The following is a 17,945-nucleotide window of genomic DNA, read 5'->3' on the forward strand; positions in this document are numbered from 1 at the left end:
TTTCTGTGACAGCTCCTTCCCTCTTTCCTCTCTCACGTACACCCTCATTGTTTTACCATATTTCATCTGTGTAAAAATGTTGATTGGCAGGTTTGAGATGATTTTTCATTCCACACCTTCCTGAAGACCAGGCCACATTCATCACAATGTTGCTTTTAACTTTTATGTACTTTATGTCATTGACTCTGCACTTTCTACTTAACAGCATTGTTGCCATCAAAAATATCCCATCATAATAATGACTATTATGTATAGAAGCCCTAAAACTGACACTTTAAAATAATTATTAAAGACTTGCAGGTGTTGTGTCATCCCAAAATAGGTGTACTCTCTAGCGAACTGACTTTTTATTTAAAGTACCGCATTGTTATTGCTCTTTTATAAATACTACTTCTATTGTATCTGTGCCCACTCTTTGGGCATCATTAGTATAAAATACTAAGTCAATATTTTGAAAAGTTCAAACTCCGAGGACTTTAGGAAAATATTCAAGAAAGCATCCACCAATTAGACCACTGAAAGTTTTTGCAACTTACTGGCCTTTGCCTTACAAAGAAAATTCAAAATTAAAACCTGCTGTTTCTATGACCCTATGTGACTGAATGGTTTGTTGGGGCTTAATTTTTTGTTAATGTCATCAAGTAATAGTTACTATTCAAACATATCTCATGTATATATCTTTTTGAAAATATTAACATGCTTAAAAACAAGTAAAATAAAATATCAGGTACAGCTTAAAACGTAAGAAGAGGTTTGAAATTATTTGAATAGTATTCTATCCTGTATCAATAAATGTCACTCACTGTTGAGCAGTCAAACCAAGTAATTCTGGGGAAAACAGATAAGTTCTATTTTGACTAATAAATATGAAAAAATATGAGTATTTTCTTGAGATCTATTCAAAATATATTTTCCCTTCATCGTATTTTTTTTTTTTAGCGAGTAAAAATAATACTGAGGGGAATATTGGTGAGTGTACTGTTGAATGTGTGCTCAGTACTACTAGATAACATGTTTTAGACACATAATTATTTTAACATTGTGTTAAGACTGTACCCTGGGCAAGATCCAGGTTCTTGGACTTGTTTATCTTCTGTGTGAGGACAACTAACTGTCCGATGCCAAAATACAATGAACTTTCAGATATCAAAGAGGAAAATTAAGTATTTCAGGTCCTCAGCTGGTTTACAGATGTGTGAGCTTTGTAGTCCATTTTCTGGTTCCAGTAGGGCGTTGTGACAATTTTTCCAATATGTGTATACTAGATAAGTTTTGGAAGTAAAATTACTTTCTTTAAATACTGAAATAATTTTCTGAACTTAAAATTTTTATGTTTATTTTTCTTAGAAAATGAAGTCTAAAACCAAGCTTCACAATTTTTAAAATACTTTTGAATGTAAAACGTATTAAATTAAGGAACCTTTCTCTGTCAGGAAAATAAATGCCTTTTGAAAACAGGTATTCATTTAGATCTATGATTAACCTTTAACAAGATCTTCCTGTTAAATTGTACATTTGCTTTAATCTCAGTAGGAAAAATACAAACTAGTATTGCAGCATATAGAGTTTCTATATACCCTGTGGACGTTAAATGATCTCTTACAGCTAAAGGCACATCTGCAACATATTTAAATGCCAGCTTTGGGCATTATTAGTATAAAATGCTAAGTCACTTTTTCTGGAAATATTTTGAAAAGTCTGAACTCCAGGAGGAAACTCCAATAAATGGTAATCTTATGATACCATTTGTTTCGAGGGAGTGGTGGGAAGATGAGTGGCTGTATGGCATATTTTTCATTTAGTGAAAAATAGTATGATAGTCCTCCTTCAAATAAGTCTGAAGTTTGGTGGTGGAACAATGGCTGTGCTAAAGACTGATGTCCTCTGTACCATGTTTCAGGACACTATAAAATGATATTAAATTCATATTATCAGTCATTGTAGAAGTGACAAAAGTCATCAAATTTGGGGCTCCCTTCAAACTCTGAGAGTCTGTACATTTATGAAAGTTGAAGAATGACTACTGGTTGGTTTTAAATAATAAGTCTATCCTAAGTGTATAATAAACTAAAAACCTTAGTGACTGATATGCAAGTGTGTAAATTTTTTTCTATGTAACATTCAATGAAAACTTGTAGTCCCACCACAGATTTTTTTCCTTTTGTCTTGCATTTTTTATTCTGTCTCTCTCTTTTTCTTAAATACGTCATTGAAGGTCAAACATTCGGGACAACGTAGAAATGATTAAACTTCATAAGCAGCTAGTGGAGAAAAGCAATGCTCTTTCAGTAATGGAAGGAAAATTTATTCAGCTTCAAGAGGTACCGTGATAATTTATTTTATTATGGTGATACATAGATACAAAGGTTCGAAAACTGTTCAACTTTTTTTTTTTAAGTAGAATGGTCGTAACACTAAAATGTAGTTTTTAAAGATTGCTCTTTTTATTCTCAAGTGTGTATAATTTCACTTCCTGTATGGTTAGCTATTTATAACTTAATAACTAAAGAAATAACTAACTGCTTGGACTTTTTATAAATATCTGTGTCATCTTAAAATAATAAACACATTTATCATAAAGCATCTCATGTCAAGAAAATTTATTTTTAACTTCTTTTATCTGGAATCATATGGGCACATAACACTGAAGGTTTAGATGTATTTGCATATATCTTCAGTTCTAAGCATTTTGAAATATCTAAGATAGATCAATGTTAAGAATAGATTAATAATCAAGTTTTGTTAAATCTTTTTTGATATGTGGTGTTTTGTTTTGTTTTGTCACTACCAGTATCAGAAAGTATTTGAATACCCCTCATGTCAACTGTCAGTGTATTTATTTTAAATCCTAACCTTTCGGTTGACAGTACTTGAGACTCTTATCCCCATGGTTGTTTTACCAAGGACTATGGCCGCACAGGAATGTGCCATCAGAGGACTCCTGTTTATTGGCACTGCATAATTAACATAGGTTCTGGAATTAATGAACTCCAAAACATTCCAGATGAGCAGAATTCATATTAAGCAGTACTTTCTTTGAAGTACTGAAACAAGGAAAGCAGTAAGTTGATGCAAAGCGGGTCATCTGAAGCCTAAATTCACTATTGAATTAGATAAATATTTTTCAACCATACTCTGGGTCATGTTTTCCATCCTACAGGTACCTCCTTAATGTCAAGTAATACACTACCTTCCCTATAAATATGACACTGTATAAAAGAGAAATTAATTAGAGAGTGGGATTGATAACACTATCTGCAGATGGATGGAAGAGGGAGATTAAAAATACATGTAGCGGAAAGCCATCTCTAAAAGGCAGCATTAAGAAAGGAATTAAAAAGTGATTTTTCATTCTTTTATCACTTTGACTGTTTTGATTTCCATTTAACAGTGACTCCAGGTATTTGTTTAAATACCATGAATATCAAGTGTCTTTGATAGCACAGGTACCTCTTTTGGGTAGAGATTTGAGAGGTTCAGGCCAACAGCTTCACCAAGATATGAAGCACAGAGAAAGCTGGTTAAAGATACTGTTCTGTGATTATAAGCAAGATTAACAAAAATTGGACTCAAGTAGCTCAATAGCCATGTTTCTTTTAAACAATTGAAGAACTTCAATAGAAATTTAATGATTTTAATTAGCAGATAAGGCATTACATGTTATGGTCATATGGACTCTATGAAAAGACTTTAGTGTAAGTATGTAAAATTGAATTTAAAACATATTCATAAATAGGTCAATTTTGAAAATTAAGAAGACTTCAGTAACTATTTCACTGAATTGAAATTCTTAATTGTATTACAATTAGAAGCTAACCTTCCAAGGCTATTTATATGGTGTGGTGACAGATCTTTTCAGTTTGAATATCTATGGTCAGCATTTATTTTTAACCCATGCAGCAGCATTTTTAGACAGCATGTCCGACCACTGTAACCACAGCATAAAGAAAGAATAATTACTTGCTAAAACTAATTTACTCACTGGTCACTATCAACAAGTCAGAAAACTAGGAGGGAATAAAATAAAGGACAAAAACAGCCTACATTGTGTGACTCTGTGCTAAAATATTTTCTTCCTCATGATACATTTTGGCCAAGAGTATCCTTTATGGACACATTATACATTGTATAATGACACATTAATATGGTAGCATATATACATTGTTTGTGAGATAAAGAATAAACAATATAACATGGACTTCAGGAGTAAACTCATTTATGGAATGGTGATCATTCATTCAAAGCAGAATCCAAAAATAGTTTTGAAAGGATTTTCCTTTTGTTTTTTAGAAGCAAAAAACTCTCCGGATCAGCCATGATGCCTTGATGGCAAATGGAGATGAGCTAAACATGCAGCTGAAAGAGCAGCGTTTAAAATGCTGCAGTCTTGAGAAGCAGTTACGTTCCATGACATTTTCTGAAAGAAGAATAGAAGAGGTAAGCTCCCAAAAAGTTTAGCCATCCTTTGCATTAACACTTCTCTGTAACTATTTTGAAAAAGTAAAATAGAGACATTTTAAATATTATATTGACTTAAAAATCCTAAACTACATTGCATGGCACTTTGAGCACAGCAAAATATAGTCGATACATTATGTGCATGGCAAATTGGTACTTAAAAATACTTGCAAATGTACTGAGATCCACTATTTATCTAAAGGATTAAGGATCCTTGAGGAGACATAACATTTTTAAATGAACAAATGCCAGATTACCTGAGGAACTTAACTTTCTCAGCCTTAACAGCTTATTAGTCATTTGAGATGTCAGAACAATTATAGGAAGAGATCTGTCTCTCAGGAGAAAGATGTTCTGCCCTCCAACATCAGCAATTTTGAGAATTTTTTTTTTTCTAGGAAGTTGTTTCAAAACTCATCTTCCTATTCATGTTACTTCTCATGTTTCCCAGCTAGCACAATCTTTTTCTGCAGTCTGTTAAACTTGTCCTTAAACAGAATGGAAATGAAATAAGATGTCTACATTCTGTTCTCATCTTGGAAGAATCTTTTATGGTGTCTCACAGTAGCATCAAAAGAATTTTGAGAAGGGAATGAATTTTAAGAGTACTCTGATCCATGGGAAAAGGTTGTAACAACAAAATATACTGGTAAATGAAACTTAAATACTAGAAATAAATACAAAAAGCTACATTTTAGTTATCAAGATACAATTATTACCCTGAGTTTATTTCTAAAAATATTATTCATTGGGGTAAAGCGAGGTATACGATTTTATTTGTTCATTCATTTGAAAGATGTACTACTGACTCTTTGTAAATTCCAAGTAACATGAGAAATTGTGTTTTCAGAGTAAATAGTGATTGACACAAGTTGTTTGAACCACGAACCAAAAGAAAAGTTAATCCTTTTATTTTGGGGGGCCAACTGGAAATTAACACAAAATGAATATAATGATGGAATTCATCGCAGAAGACAATAAAAAATATTATGTTTCCCCAAACTTAATAGCAAGCTTTTAACACGTTCTTTATTGAATTTTGGTACATGTTGCCATAAAGCAGTGCATACGTTCCTACTAAATTAAAACAGAAATATTAATCTCATGTTTACTTAACAACTTGGAAGAAAAACAATGCTAAATTAAATACAGACGATATAAGTGGACTAGTTCACAGCTGCAATTTAGAAATCAAGACGTTAGCCTCCTCACATTTTTTTTTAATCCCCACGTGGTTTTATACACCTAATGTGTAATTTTCTTTTCATTTCAGCTGCAGGACAGAATTAATGATTTAGAAAAGGAACGGGAACTTTTAAAGGAAAACTATGATCAACTTTATAACAGGTAAATCATGATTCCATGTGTTCTCTCCTTCTCTTGTTTGAGATCTTTTCTATCAAAACATTGGATATCAGAATACCTAATATTGATTAAAGAATTAGCAACAGATGATTGCAAGAAATCTACATATGTTATAAAAGAAAAATAAGCTTTTTTAAGAGATAGGTAATAAGTTCTTTAACCTGAGCAGCAGTCTGTTACTAAGAAAACCATATCACTTTGTTGTCAGTAACAACTGCTATCATTTATTGAATGCAAACTGTAAGCTAGCAGGTACTATGCTAAATACTCTGCATACATCGTTATAAATTCCTCACAACAACTTGGAAATGTAGGTATTATTAATGCCCATTTTGCAGACAATGAAAATAAAACAGAATTAAGTAAACTTGCCTTTGTTCTTAAAGCTGGGAAGTAGTAGAGATTGTATTTGAACCTCTTTTGGTCTCTCCAAGCTCTTGTTTCTTCTGCTGGGCTACCCAGCCTATTAGCTTCGTGTGATTCTGTTGGTGGAAAGCAAAGGTATTCGCTTACAATTTTTTCTATTTCTTAAAACAAAAAACACACGCATCTTTATCTTAAGATGAATTTTAAAGAGCTGCTTTACTTTTCCTTTTTATCTGCTTCATAATTATGGTATTTTAAAAATTAATCCCTTCTGGTAATGTTAGAAACAGAATTCTACTCCACAGCTAAGTTTACTTAAATGAGACAGATGTGTGTGTGTTTTTAAGTCTTTTCAGTGTATGATACTGATAAATGATAAATACAGGTTTACATGAAAGTAAATTTTATATATATGTTAGAGCTGATTTTCAACAGTTGCTTCTAATTGATCATATTCGGAAACATCAGAACATAGCCATCTGATCTACAGTTATATCTTTAACTTTTTAACTATGTTTTATGTTTGATATGTTTTGCAAACTAAATTTACATTTTATAAATTAAACAAATTATACCGAAGAATGTAGGGAGAGGCTTTTATTTTGATTTACTTTGAAAAGATAACTAAATTAATGTTACACATCATTCCAGAGGTATGAATCATGTATGTTGCTTATACTAGTGTTGATTATATTTGCACAGGGGCTCATTATATTAAGTGTTACCAATAGCGGGTTGAGACCTCAGTTAAAGTAACGTCTTGGGCTCTCCAGCAAGGATAGACTGGCTAAACAGCTTTATGTGGAATTTGCCTTGCACCCCCTCCCAGATCATTTGGCCTCAGTGCTTTGTTCTGGTCCCACTCTCATCAACCCTGATTAATTTTACCTAAAGCATTTATCATACCTCCTATTTTATGGTATTCCTGTCTCTATAGAACAATGCATAGGTTTATAGTGATATATACCTAAGTAGTTAGTAGTTGTATGTTTGAAATTTTAAAATTTCATTATATGGAGAGATCACACCACCACCATATTATATGGCAGAGAAAATAATGTTATCCCCATATCTTATAAATGACGGAATTGAGACTCAAGAAAAATTAAGAGACTTGTACAGAGTCACACAGCATTGCTGAGACTCCAGTACAGGACTAAAACCCATTTCTTTTGACTCTAAAACTTGAATTTTTTTTTTCTCTGTGCCTATCTCTGATTTTAATTGCAATGGAAATTGTATATGCAAAAGGGAAACATTCATGGAATAACAAGACTGTCACACATTTAGACATTTTTATTGATTTATATTTATCTTAACATCTTGTAATTTCAAGTAATTTAACATGGTCTTAATACATGAATATAAGTGCCATTTGGTCATTACTTATACATTTTCTACTTCCCCTCAATTTGAGGATTTACTGAAAGTACTTTCTTGTAATAAAAACATTAAACTTAGTGGGGAATAATGCATAAATGAAATTTTAAGAAAGACATGTTTTTCTCATATTTAGTTTATCACCATGAAACTTTATCTTTCCATATTAGAAGATGATCTAAGAGTGTAAATCTCACTTTGAAGGGTTTTTATTTTTAATGTTTTGCGTTTGAGCTACCTTTTTTTTCCCTGTCACATTAAAAACAGACTTCATCATGCTGCTTACACTTGAATTTTGTGTGAGGTGTATGGAAGTAAATGTGTATAATGAGTGTCAAAACATTTGTGTCAAAAAAAAATGTCACTTAGGTACAAAACCCGGCAAGCACATGTGATAGTAAATAGAGCTATAAAATTCTGTAATACAGTTTTTTAAATATATAATGCGTTTTCAGAAGCATAGTTGGAAAAACTCTACAAAAATCAACATCCTCCCCAAGATTCTTACAGCTCTTGTATTTCATGGCAGTGTTATTCATCATGGCCAGTAACTAATGCTCATCACAAACTACATATATTCCCTGTTTGGTTAGTCATAGTGATAGCATGTTTTTAAAAGGAGAGCATTTGTTTGTTATTCAAAATTGGCTAGTTTTCAGGAGAAAAATGTGATGTGCAGATTGCATTCTCATCTTCCTTTTTCAAATGATATTTTTAATGTGTTTATTATTTGACATATGACATATTAGAGAATCATCTGGTAAGGTAAAATCTTCATGTTAGTATTTGGTATGAGCCTTTTTTAATATGTTGTAGCATGTTTGATACTATGCCAAGAAATAAGTATAACTTTAAGAAATGTTCATTTAAAAAACTCAGAATAAAATTTTTGCAATTAAGTCTTTCTATTTGGTCAGAGAGAAATTCTATACTATAATATAGTACAGCTGGGTCTCATTTTTGAAGTTAGTATATAGTTTTAGGGTGATATAGCTGATGAATGCAATAGTCCTTCAACTATAATGTATATCAGTAACCTGGAAAACAGTAAAATGGAGGTTTCACCAACCCTGTGAAACCTCCCCACCTGCCCTCCTCCCCATCCCCCAATACCATCCAGTTCAGATTCAGTCAATTTGAGTTTGAATCCAGAGACTCTTGTTAAAGGTGATTTTAAGGTATTAACTCCCTGAGAGACACTAATCTAATAACTATTTAAAAGAAGAGTTGGTCCAGTTTTTGAAGATGATATTAACTGTTTTAAGAATTGGATGATTCAGGTTTTTACAATGTGATAGCCATCTAATATCCAAAATTTAAGGGCGCACTGCTGACCACCCATAGACTCTCTGTGCTCCATTTCTGTAAAGCAGGGGTCCCCAACCCCCTATTAGGAACCAGGCCACACAGCAGGAGGTGAGCAGCAGGGAGCGAGTGAATCTTCATCTGCCGCTCCCCATCGCTCACATTTCCGCCTGAACCATCCACCCCCCACCCCTGTCCGTGGAAAAATTGTCTTCCACGAAACCAGTCCCTGATGCCAAAAAGGTTGGGGACCGCTGCTGTAACGTGAGCACCTGTCCCCTGCAATCTTCTAGAAGACATGAAAGCTCATATGATCCTAAATGAGCACTTTGTGCTTCCCAGAAATCAAACTGAGTACATTTGGGGCATCGTTTTTTCTTTAGTAAGTGAAATATCCCCATGTTAATATGTATTTAATTTCCACTAGGCCTAACTATGGTACCTATGGATTTCTTTATGGATGATTAGAGCTTATTCTTCTCACATTAGGATACCCTTGAACATTGGAATAAAAGGAATTCTTTCTGTAAGAAAAAAGACCTTAGGGTGGAGATGAATTCTTCAACTCTTTTTTTTTAATCTTATCACGTTGTTGATCAAGGGTGTGTATTTACAGTATGCTGACCCATGACTGCCAATGGACTGCCAATGGACATGCCAATGACCACAGGAACCAAGGGGCATTCCACTGCAGATTGATATTTTATCACTCCAGCAGCATAATGTAACAATGAAATGTGCACAAAGACCAACTATGATCCCCTCCTCAGTTGTCACTGTAGGCAATGTACAAAAACATTTTCATGAATAAAAGGTTCTCAAAGACTGTTCTCATATGCAGATTTAATCATGTACACAGCCTCTACAAAGAAAATGGAGCCAGATGTGGTTTACCATTTATAGTTACACAGATGGCTCCAAGCATAGAGGAATACAGTAAATTCAAAAGGAATTCCTCATGAAACTCCAGTGGAATGTAATCCTAAATTTAGAGGGAAGATAGCAGTGGACTAAATTCAGAGTGACTTATGCTGATTTACACTAGTATTTTGTGGGTTTGGAAAAACCAGGCTGCTAAATTGTTCTTAATTTAAACACATACAGCTTCTGATGTTTCTGCCAGATTAACTGTTGGTGATCTTTTTTGCTGGTACTAATGCTGTTGGAACACTACTGTTTCTAATTTTTAGCGGCTGATATAATGTATGGTTGTGCCTATTTCATCATGCTAATTTTTTTTCCGGGTAGTACATACTTTTAATAATAAGAGACACACACACACATGCATACACACATATACACTCACACGTATGTATACATGTGTATGTGTTTGGTATATATACTTTGAAATATATTTGTTCTTTATCAAAAAATGAAAATGTAAGGGAATATTCTTTACTTTAGTATATAAAGTACATATCTGGATTTCATTTAAACCTAGGTAACTCTACCTTTGATAAAATTAGCTTAAAACATTGGTATACCAGATCCATGTATTTTTTTAAGGTTCCATACGTGAAATGAGAACACTGATCGAAGAAACAGATGGCATATTTAGAGAAACTTCTAGAATTCCATTTATTTTTAAGGTCATGTTATTTTAAATGCAATAGAAACATTCAGACTGTAAAATAAATAACACAGTTTTTTGTTCTTTTGAAAGCTATGCCTCCCAGAAAAGTATCTCTTTTGGACTAAAACCTCAGACTAGCTGGGAGCAACATTAAGGGCAATTTTCAATAAGAAGGTTCTTTTCCATTTACTTCATCATCAGTACAAAACCAGATTTTGTAAATTTCTGGTTCCTTTACTGGGTTTAAAATAAGTAGAAGGGTCAAAGCTGCTGATAATTATTCATTCATATCAAGCTTCACAGATAATAGTTTTCTGCTGAAATACAGATCAAGATCAGTTTTTCCCAAACCTGGCTATCACCTGGGGAAAACTATGAATGCCTAGGCCCCAGAATCTGCATTTTTAACCTAGCACCAGTGTTTCACGTAGGCCAGCCTTTGGGAACCACTGGCCTAAACGAATGTTTACTGTCTAGCTTCTGCATACCATTTAGTTATTTTTCAGCTGATTCTTCCAAAATCCTGGGTCTGATCATTAGTAGATTTTCATGATAGTTTAAACTGCTACACTTTTATTGAGGAATAATAATTCTCTCTACATCATTCTTATCAAGGTGTTCTTACTGGGTTTTCACCCCAGTCATGCGTTATGAGTAAAACCGTTTGTTCTTAGCCTATTGCTGTTTGCTTTTTAGGCCAAAAACTGCATGGTCATTGCTCCTTAATATCAAAATCGCCGTCTTACAATTCAAAATGCTATCATTTTGTGGCCAGTATTTTGTAAATATGCTATTATCACAGACTCTGTAAAAGTTTCAAATTCTGGAATTAAAGATCAGGTGGGGAGTCCCTTTTCTCTGTATTAGGGTTTATTCGTGGTAGAGAATGGTTTTGTCCGATGTCTGCTGCTGAGGTTTGGAACTGTGGATTCCTCTGGAGTATGTACAGTATCTGAATTCCTTTACTAGTCCCACAAAAGCTGCACACTGCCAACTTCTCTGACTTTAGAGCTCTAAATTAAGGCCAGTTCCTTTGCTCATCCCACAAACTCTTTCATGTTCCCTAACCGCAGCCTGAGAAAGGCGCCTTGGTTTCAACAGCAGCAGACCAGCATATGTTTACTTAATTCCTAAGACATGATGACAGTGGTCTCTGTGCCACTAACAGCTTTTCTCTTTATTATTTTCGGTTGAAGCTGATTTCCAAGCTCTCCTTGCCTGTCACGTGTGTTTTGCAGTGCCTTCAGTGCTGCCCATGAAGAGCAATGGAAGTTAAAGGAACAGCAGCTGAAAGTACAGATTGCTCAACTCGAGACTGCCTTAAAATCCGATTTAACAGACAAAACTGAAATCCTTGACAGATTAAAAACTGAAAGAGGTACATATAAAATGACTACTGACTTACTCGTTTCAGACATGCGTGTTATTCATTGTTATTCACTGACTTGATAAGTACTTATTACAGTGCCTGCTGTTTTGCCAGGCACCTTGCTGCGTACTAGGGACACAGCCTATATTAACAGTCATCCACTTTTATGAGTTTATTGATTGCTCAAAATTTCCCTTTACTCAGCTTAGCGTATATGCCAAAGGAATTATTTTTTCTCAGAGTAACTCTTGTTCAGGTTCTCTTTAATTTGTTTAATTCTCCTGAATTTATTCAAGAGTCAAACAAGTGTTTATTAAGCACCAGTATGTGCTAGGCACTATTCTAAGTTCTGGGGATACAGCAATGAACAAAACAAAGACCTGGTCCTCATTCAGCATAAATTCAAGAGGGAGAAACTGACAGTAATTAAATAAATATGTGATACATCAGGTGGTGGCAGGTGCAGTGGAGGAAAAAAAAAGGCAGTGTACGACAGCCAAGGACGGCAGAAGTCTTGCTTGGCTGTTTTTGATCTGATGGTGAGATGGCTAATTCTGCTCTGTGACAGAGTACTTAAATAAAGAAGCCTTGTCAAGATGTCCCTGCTAAAATAATAATCATTAATAAGTTAGATGTTATGAGTCCCAGATCTCACCCCTCTTGTCTCACAGAAGTAAAATAATTATAATTAAAGTAGATGTCTGCTCTACTATATTATACACACATATACACACAAATGCACAATCAGGGAAGTGAATTAATTGCTCCAAGTGTTGCATCTGTTTGCTCAGCCGGTAGGTAAACCCAGCGATGTGATAATAAGGTTGCTCCTTTTGAACACTTGCAGTTCAGTTGCATGAGAACATTTAAAAGTTTAATGCAAACTCAGTTAAAAAAACAATTACATATCTAGTCAGTACTCTCTATATTGATTTAGATCACAATGCCATATTTCGTAAACTCTAAGAAGATTTGTTTTTCCCATTTTAATATCTCTGAAATTGGGAAGCATCTTATAGGTGATAACATTTTTTAAATTATGGTGCAACTTTTTTTAACATTTTAAGAAATCTGAAATTGGAACGCATCTTATAATCAATGGGGTCTTAATTTCAATGAAATACGTGTGCAGTATTTATTTACCAAGTGGTTTAAATGATGACAGTTTATGAAATTTTCTCCAGAAGACTGTGAGTAGAATAAAATGATGACATGATTTCTGACTGGGTGGATATTTTAAAGTTTTTATGTCAAAGATTCTTAGTTCCTAACTTTAATATGTAGTGTTGAATACCTAACAGAGTGCTTTATTTAGTAGTTGCTCAATAAATTCTTCCACCGAAGCGGAAGGGCTCTGTATTTCCTCTCTCTTTTCTTTCTTAAGGAAAGAGAAATGAAATAAACCTTTCTTGTTCCCGTGCTTTCTGTATTTCCCTAGATATCAAAAGTTCCAAAACTCTTATCTTTACACCAATTTGAATTGGTCTTTAGACCAATTTGAATTGGTCTCTGGTAAGAAACTGTTAAGAGGATAGAATCTTGGTGTTCTTTTAAAACCTATTTATTACTGTTGGATTAAGTCTGGGGGTTCTTTTCAGTCCCACAGCCCTCAATGTAATCACTATTAATATTTTTATATATGTCCTTCCAGAGGACATATATACATACAATTTTATACATACAATTTTATAATGTGCTTTTTTATTTACTGTATTGTGAAATCGTTCCTTCAGTGTAAATATAAATCCGCATCATCATCATTTATAATGGCTGTCATAGTTTTCCAGTGTGAGGATGTACCATAGATTGTTTAACAATCTTCTGTTGTTGAATTTTTAAATAGCTTCAGCTTTTTTAAGTACCCTGAACATCTCTCTACACAAATCTTTACACATTTATCTGATTATTTTCTTAAGAAAAATTGCTAGAACTGAATCTTTTTAATGCAACTGTTATTTTAGTTATTTTTGCTTGCATACCTGAAATTTACAGGTCTAATAATTTCAGTTTTTGTTTCTTTGTGAAAATGTTAAAACAGATTATAAGAAAAATAATACAGCCTTTAAACAATTTTTTCCGGGAAAATACTAAACAAAAAATTGAAGTTGTCTATTTAAGGAAATCTTTTAATATTTAGAAAGTTGCTTTTTTGTATTACAGATTTCAAAATTGTTTAATTTTACTTTGAAGTCTCTTCACACATTTACCTTTTCATGTATCAAGTGTTCTCTGCCAGAAGATGTTTCCCTGGCTTCTTGTAGTCATTCATCTAACTGGCAAATTATTTTTAGAGAATACTCACCTCTTTATTCAAGGTACAAATTAGTTTCAGATTGTGCGAATATGTGGGGGAAGGATATGTAAATGCAGTTTGCATTTGGTTAATGCTTAAATTAACTGCATGTGTTTAAGGGCCTGCTTTTGAAAGTTCCTTTCTATCTTTAGCTGAAATGCATAATTCAGCATAATGCATATGGTTATATTGATCACAGCTGAAGATATTAGCACAAAGGAGCTCTGAAAATTGTTTAGTTGAACTGTTCTCTGCACTCTGCTTATTAATGGTGTGCTTGAAGAACATAATTTTAAAAGAGTGAAATGTTATCTCATTTGAATAAAATGCTGTTTAGCTTAACCTGCTTTTTGTCAAATCATAAGGTAAGGAGGTTATTTTTCATCTTGTACAGGGTGCTTTGATTTTTCATATTATAATTCAGCAAGTCTATTTCCTCTTTGAACTATAATGTCTCCATACATTTTAAAGTCCCAGGAGTGACATCCCCAGTAAACAGTTTAAGAAAGGAAAAATATAGTAGAGAATTCTACATAAAATTCAGTAGAGAGAAAGTTACTGGTGCTCAGTAATATCTTCTCCCACTAATAAGTTATTTTCCCACTAATAAAGCCCTGGTTTTAAAAATACCAGGTAAGTGGGAACATAGTTGTTGAACGAAAAATCAGAAAAGGAAGAAATATTTGAGTAAGTTTATTTATACCGGTAGCATATTATTCTCAGGACCCTGCTCTGAAAAATTGAAAGAATAGAAGACAGCATAGGAATAAGATACACTGCGTCTGGATGAAGATGGAACGGTCATGTCCTTACACTTTTGGTTTCCCTCAGAACCGCTAAAAGTTTCACTAGCCAGAGAAGGAAATTACATTATCCTCAGGACCTTGGTTCATTTACCTCCTTTTTTGTTACCTAGTCATTCTATCTGGATGTTGTTTTAACCCAATCAACATCAAATAAAGGGTTCCACATTCTTACTCTACTCTCTAACCAAAAGAGCAAATTTATCTCATAAGAATTCATATTTATTATTAATCCTAATTTTTAGTTTAGAGATAAATGTTTGACCTTTACCTTAAAAATTTCCAAGTATTGTTCACATTTGGAAATTCTTTCATTTAATTCACTGAATATTAGTAATTTGTACTCTAGGATAACCTTCTAACCTCTTATCAATAAGAAAAATATTTACATATTTGATATTAAAATGGCTCTACATATCCTAGGGTAACTTTTTTTTTTTTTACTTTTTAGTTTGCCAGAAGTATGTTATATTAAAAATATTCAAATTTAGTTAATTTCTTCTTAACTGTGTAATTTACAGTTTTTACTTATATATAGCATTTATGGCTTGGGAACACAAAGCTTTATAAAAGTCAGAAACATTTTTGTATAAAATGCAGTCAGTGTGCAAATGTATTCATGTAAAGAATTCTTGGCAAATATGTTGATTTCCCTTTTTTTAAGGAAAGGAACGATGATCATAAATCTTTGTGAGCAGGATGAAATTAATAGAGACACTTTGGATATCATGGTTTAGAGTCAGTCCACAGGGAGCCCACAAAGTAGAATACTTGACCACCACAACGCACTCTAGTAAAGAAGTACACTTAAGAACCTAGGACTAAAGAGTAGATTTGTTAGCTAGCTATTATGCTTTCTTTTTTTAAGTTAAGTATGTTTAATGCAGAGAGTGAAAAATTAGTCTCTCTATGGATTTGCCATCTTCTGTAGCTCTACCCTATACGCCTGCTTGTGGGTCATGGCAAATGAGCACATAGGCAAACGTAACCTATCTCCATTCCTAATTAATAGCGTGGACTCTGTGAATAAAGAACACACATGAATTATTATTGATACTACCATGCACTGGTTGAGAATCCATTTCTCCTCTCTTAACAGATTTATTAAAAATGGGGTTGATTATAATTCCATAATTCCAGAGTTATCAGAAAAATTATCTTGTTTTAATGAAAAGACTTTATGCTGAATTAGGAAAAGATAACTCAAGGAAGTCAATTAGAAAAAACTAAAAGAGAAAAAAATTTTTTGCATGCCTTTCAGGATCCTTAATAAGTAAGTAAAAATCATAGATTTAGAAACATATTTTCATAGGTATTTTAGATAGAATGTTCCTTTGAAGTTCCAGAGGCCACAATTTCCTTATATTAATACTGTGAAACTTAAGTCCTAAGTTTTTGATAAGCAAGTGAATCATATGGTAGACACATGATAGTGTTCATTTGTTCCTCATTCCCCTGCTCCCTTAGTCTAAGGTGCTAGCTCAATTTCCTCTCTGGCCTCTCTGGCTCTCTAGATCGAGCTTGGTGTGTATCATGAATTAAGCCAATTTAAAATGTGTTCTTGTACCTCATTCTCACTTACCTTTCGAATTGTGTTGACTTCATTTTTAAGACCAAAATGAGAAGATCATTCAAGAAAATAGAGAGCTACAGTTACAGTACCTGGAACAAAAGCAACAACTTGATGAACTTAAAAACCGCATGAAGTTTTACAACCAGGTGAACCATTTTCTTATTTAGGAAACGAACTCCAAATTTTTATCTAAATATTTTATACGTAAAGAAAACACTATACCACAAAGCAAAAGAATACAAATGGTTAACTTAGTTTATTAATTCATGGCATCTTGCAGTTTATGTTCCACGAGGGTAATCTACATAGTTGGAATGTCTCTTGCACTTGCCATTGTGAGCTTTTACTTACTCTGTCTTTTGCAGGAGAGTGATATTAGTGCTGATGAATTGAGTGAAGCTCTCCTGCTTATAAAGGTAACTTTCTAAACTTCATCATGAATTTCATGTCTACATATAACTGTTTCAGCATAATGATGACCCTTATCTGTAACCTTTATACTTGGAGAATGAATTATTCAGGAAAAGTGGTCAGGTGACATTTAGTTACAGCATATACATATTTCATAATGACATCAAAATTACATTAAAGTAGACCTCAAAAACTCTTATTTAAAGCACTTTCCCCAACTGTAACAAACATTTTACTTTTATATGCCCCACTATAAAACTAACCAGCAATTTTCTGTCCTAAGAGACCTTGGTGCACCCTATTATCTTAAGTAAAATATTGAATTATATATGTCACCAGAAGATATTTTCCAGTTCTAGAATATTCTGTTATTTACAAGAAGACACAGAAAGTACATTTCTTTCCTTTTAGATCATCATGGTATAGATTTTAATCAAATGAAGAATAGAAATAAACGTACATGATTCTTTTTTACTTCGTGAAGTAATAAACTGTTTTTTTATTTCTCTGTAATTATTCCAAATGTCTATCCAAATATGTATTCTGTATCAGGACTGCTTCATTCCTAACGGAAAATGGAAATATATCTGTTTTCAATTAATGATTGTTTCTTACTATATCCATATTAATTCACAGTTACATTTTAGAAACTCTTGTTTTGGTAATAAAATATGTTTTTGTTTTAGGCTCAAAAATCACAAAAAAATGGAGACCTTTCTTTTTTAGAGCAAGTAGACAGTAAAATTAATAAAGATCTAGAACGCTCCATGAAAGAGCTGCAAGCAACTCATGCAGAAACAGTGCAAGAACTTGAAAAGACAAGAAACATGCTAATTATGCAACATAAAATTAATAAAGATTATCAGGTAATATAATACACTAAATCGGGAGGATAGGTTTCCCATAATATTCTACTGATGATTTACATTTCAAAGCAGTATCATGTATTAGCATCTGTTATAATCTATTATCACGTGTTACCACATGCCTGGAATTTAGCCTTGTATCTAGATACTCCCGACTAAAGAGTTCTAAAACAAGTAATTTTT

General features: G+C 33.2%; 1 protein-coding gene across 1 annotated transcript in view; it reads left to right on the forward strand.

Moving 5' to 3' along the window:
* RPGRIP1L (RPGRIP1 like) overlaps nt 1-17,945 on the forward strand; it is a 99,529-nt gene that overhangs the window by 23,648 nt on the left and 57,936 nt on the right. The window contains exons 7-13 of the mRNA XM_082607936.1: nt 2,216-2,321; nt 4,291-4,437; nt 5,732-5,805; nt 11,686-11,825; nt 16,525-16,631; nt 16,851-16,901; nt 17,583-17,762. Of these exons, the coding sequence (XP_082464062.1) occupies nt 2,216-2,321; nt 4,291-4,437; nt 5,732-5,805; nt 11,686-11,825; nt 16,525-16,631; nt 16,851-16,901; nt 17,583-17,762 (805 nt within the window). The remainder of the gene's footprint in view (nt 1-2,215; nt 2,322-4,290; nt 4,438-5,731; nt 5,806-11,685; nt 11,826-16,524; nt 16,632-16,850; nt 16,902-17,582; nt 17,763-17,945) is intronic.

The sequence above is a fragment of the Mesoplodon mirus genome (assembly GCF_964341445.2).
Source record: "Mesoplodon mirus genome assembly, chromosome: 19".
Classification (NCBI taxonomy): Eukaryota; Metazoa; Chordata; class Mammalia; order Artiodactyla; family Ziphiidae; genus Mesoplodon; species Mesoplodon mirus.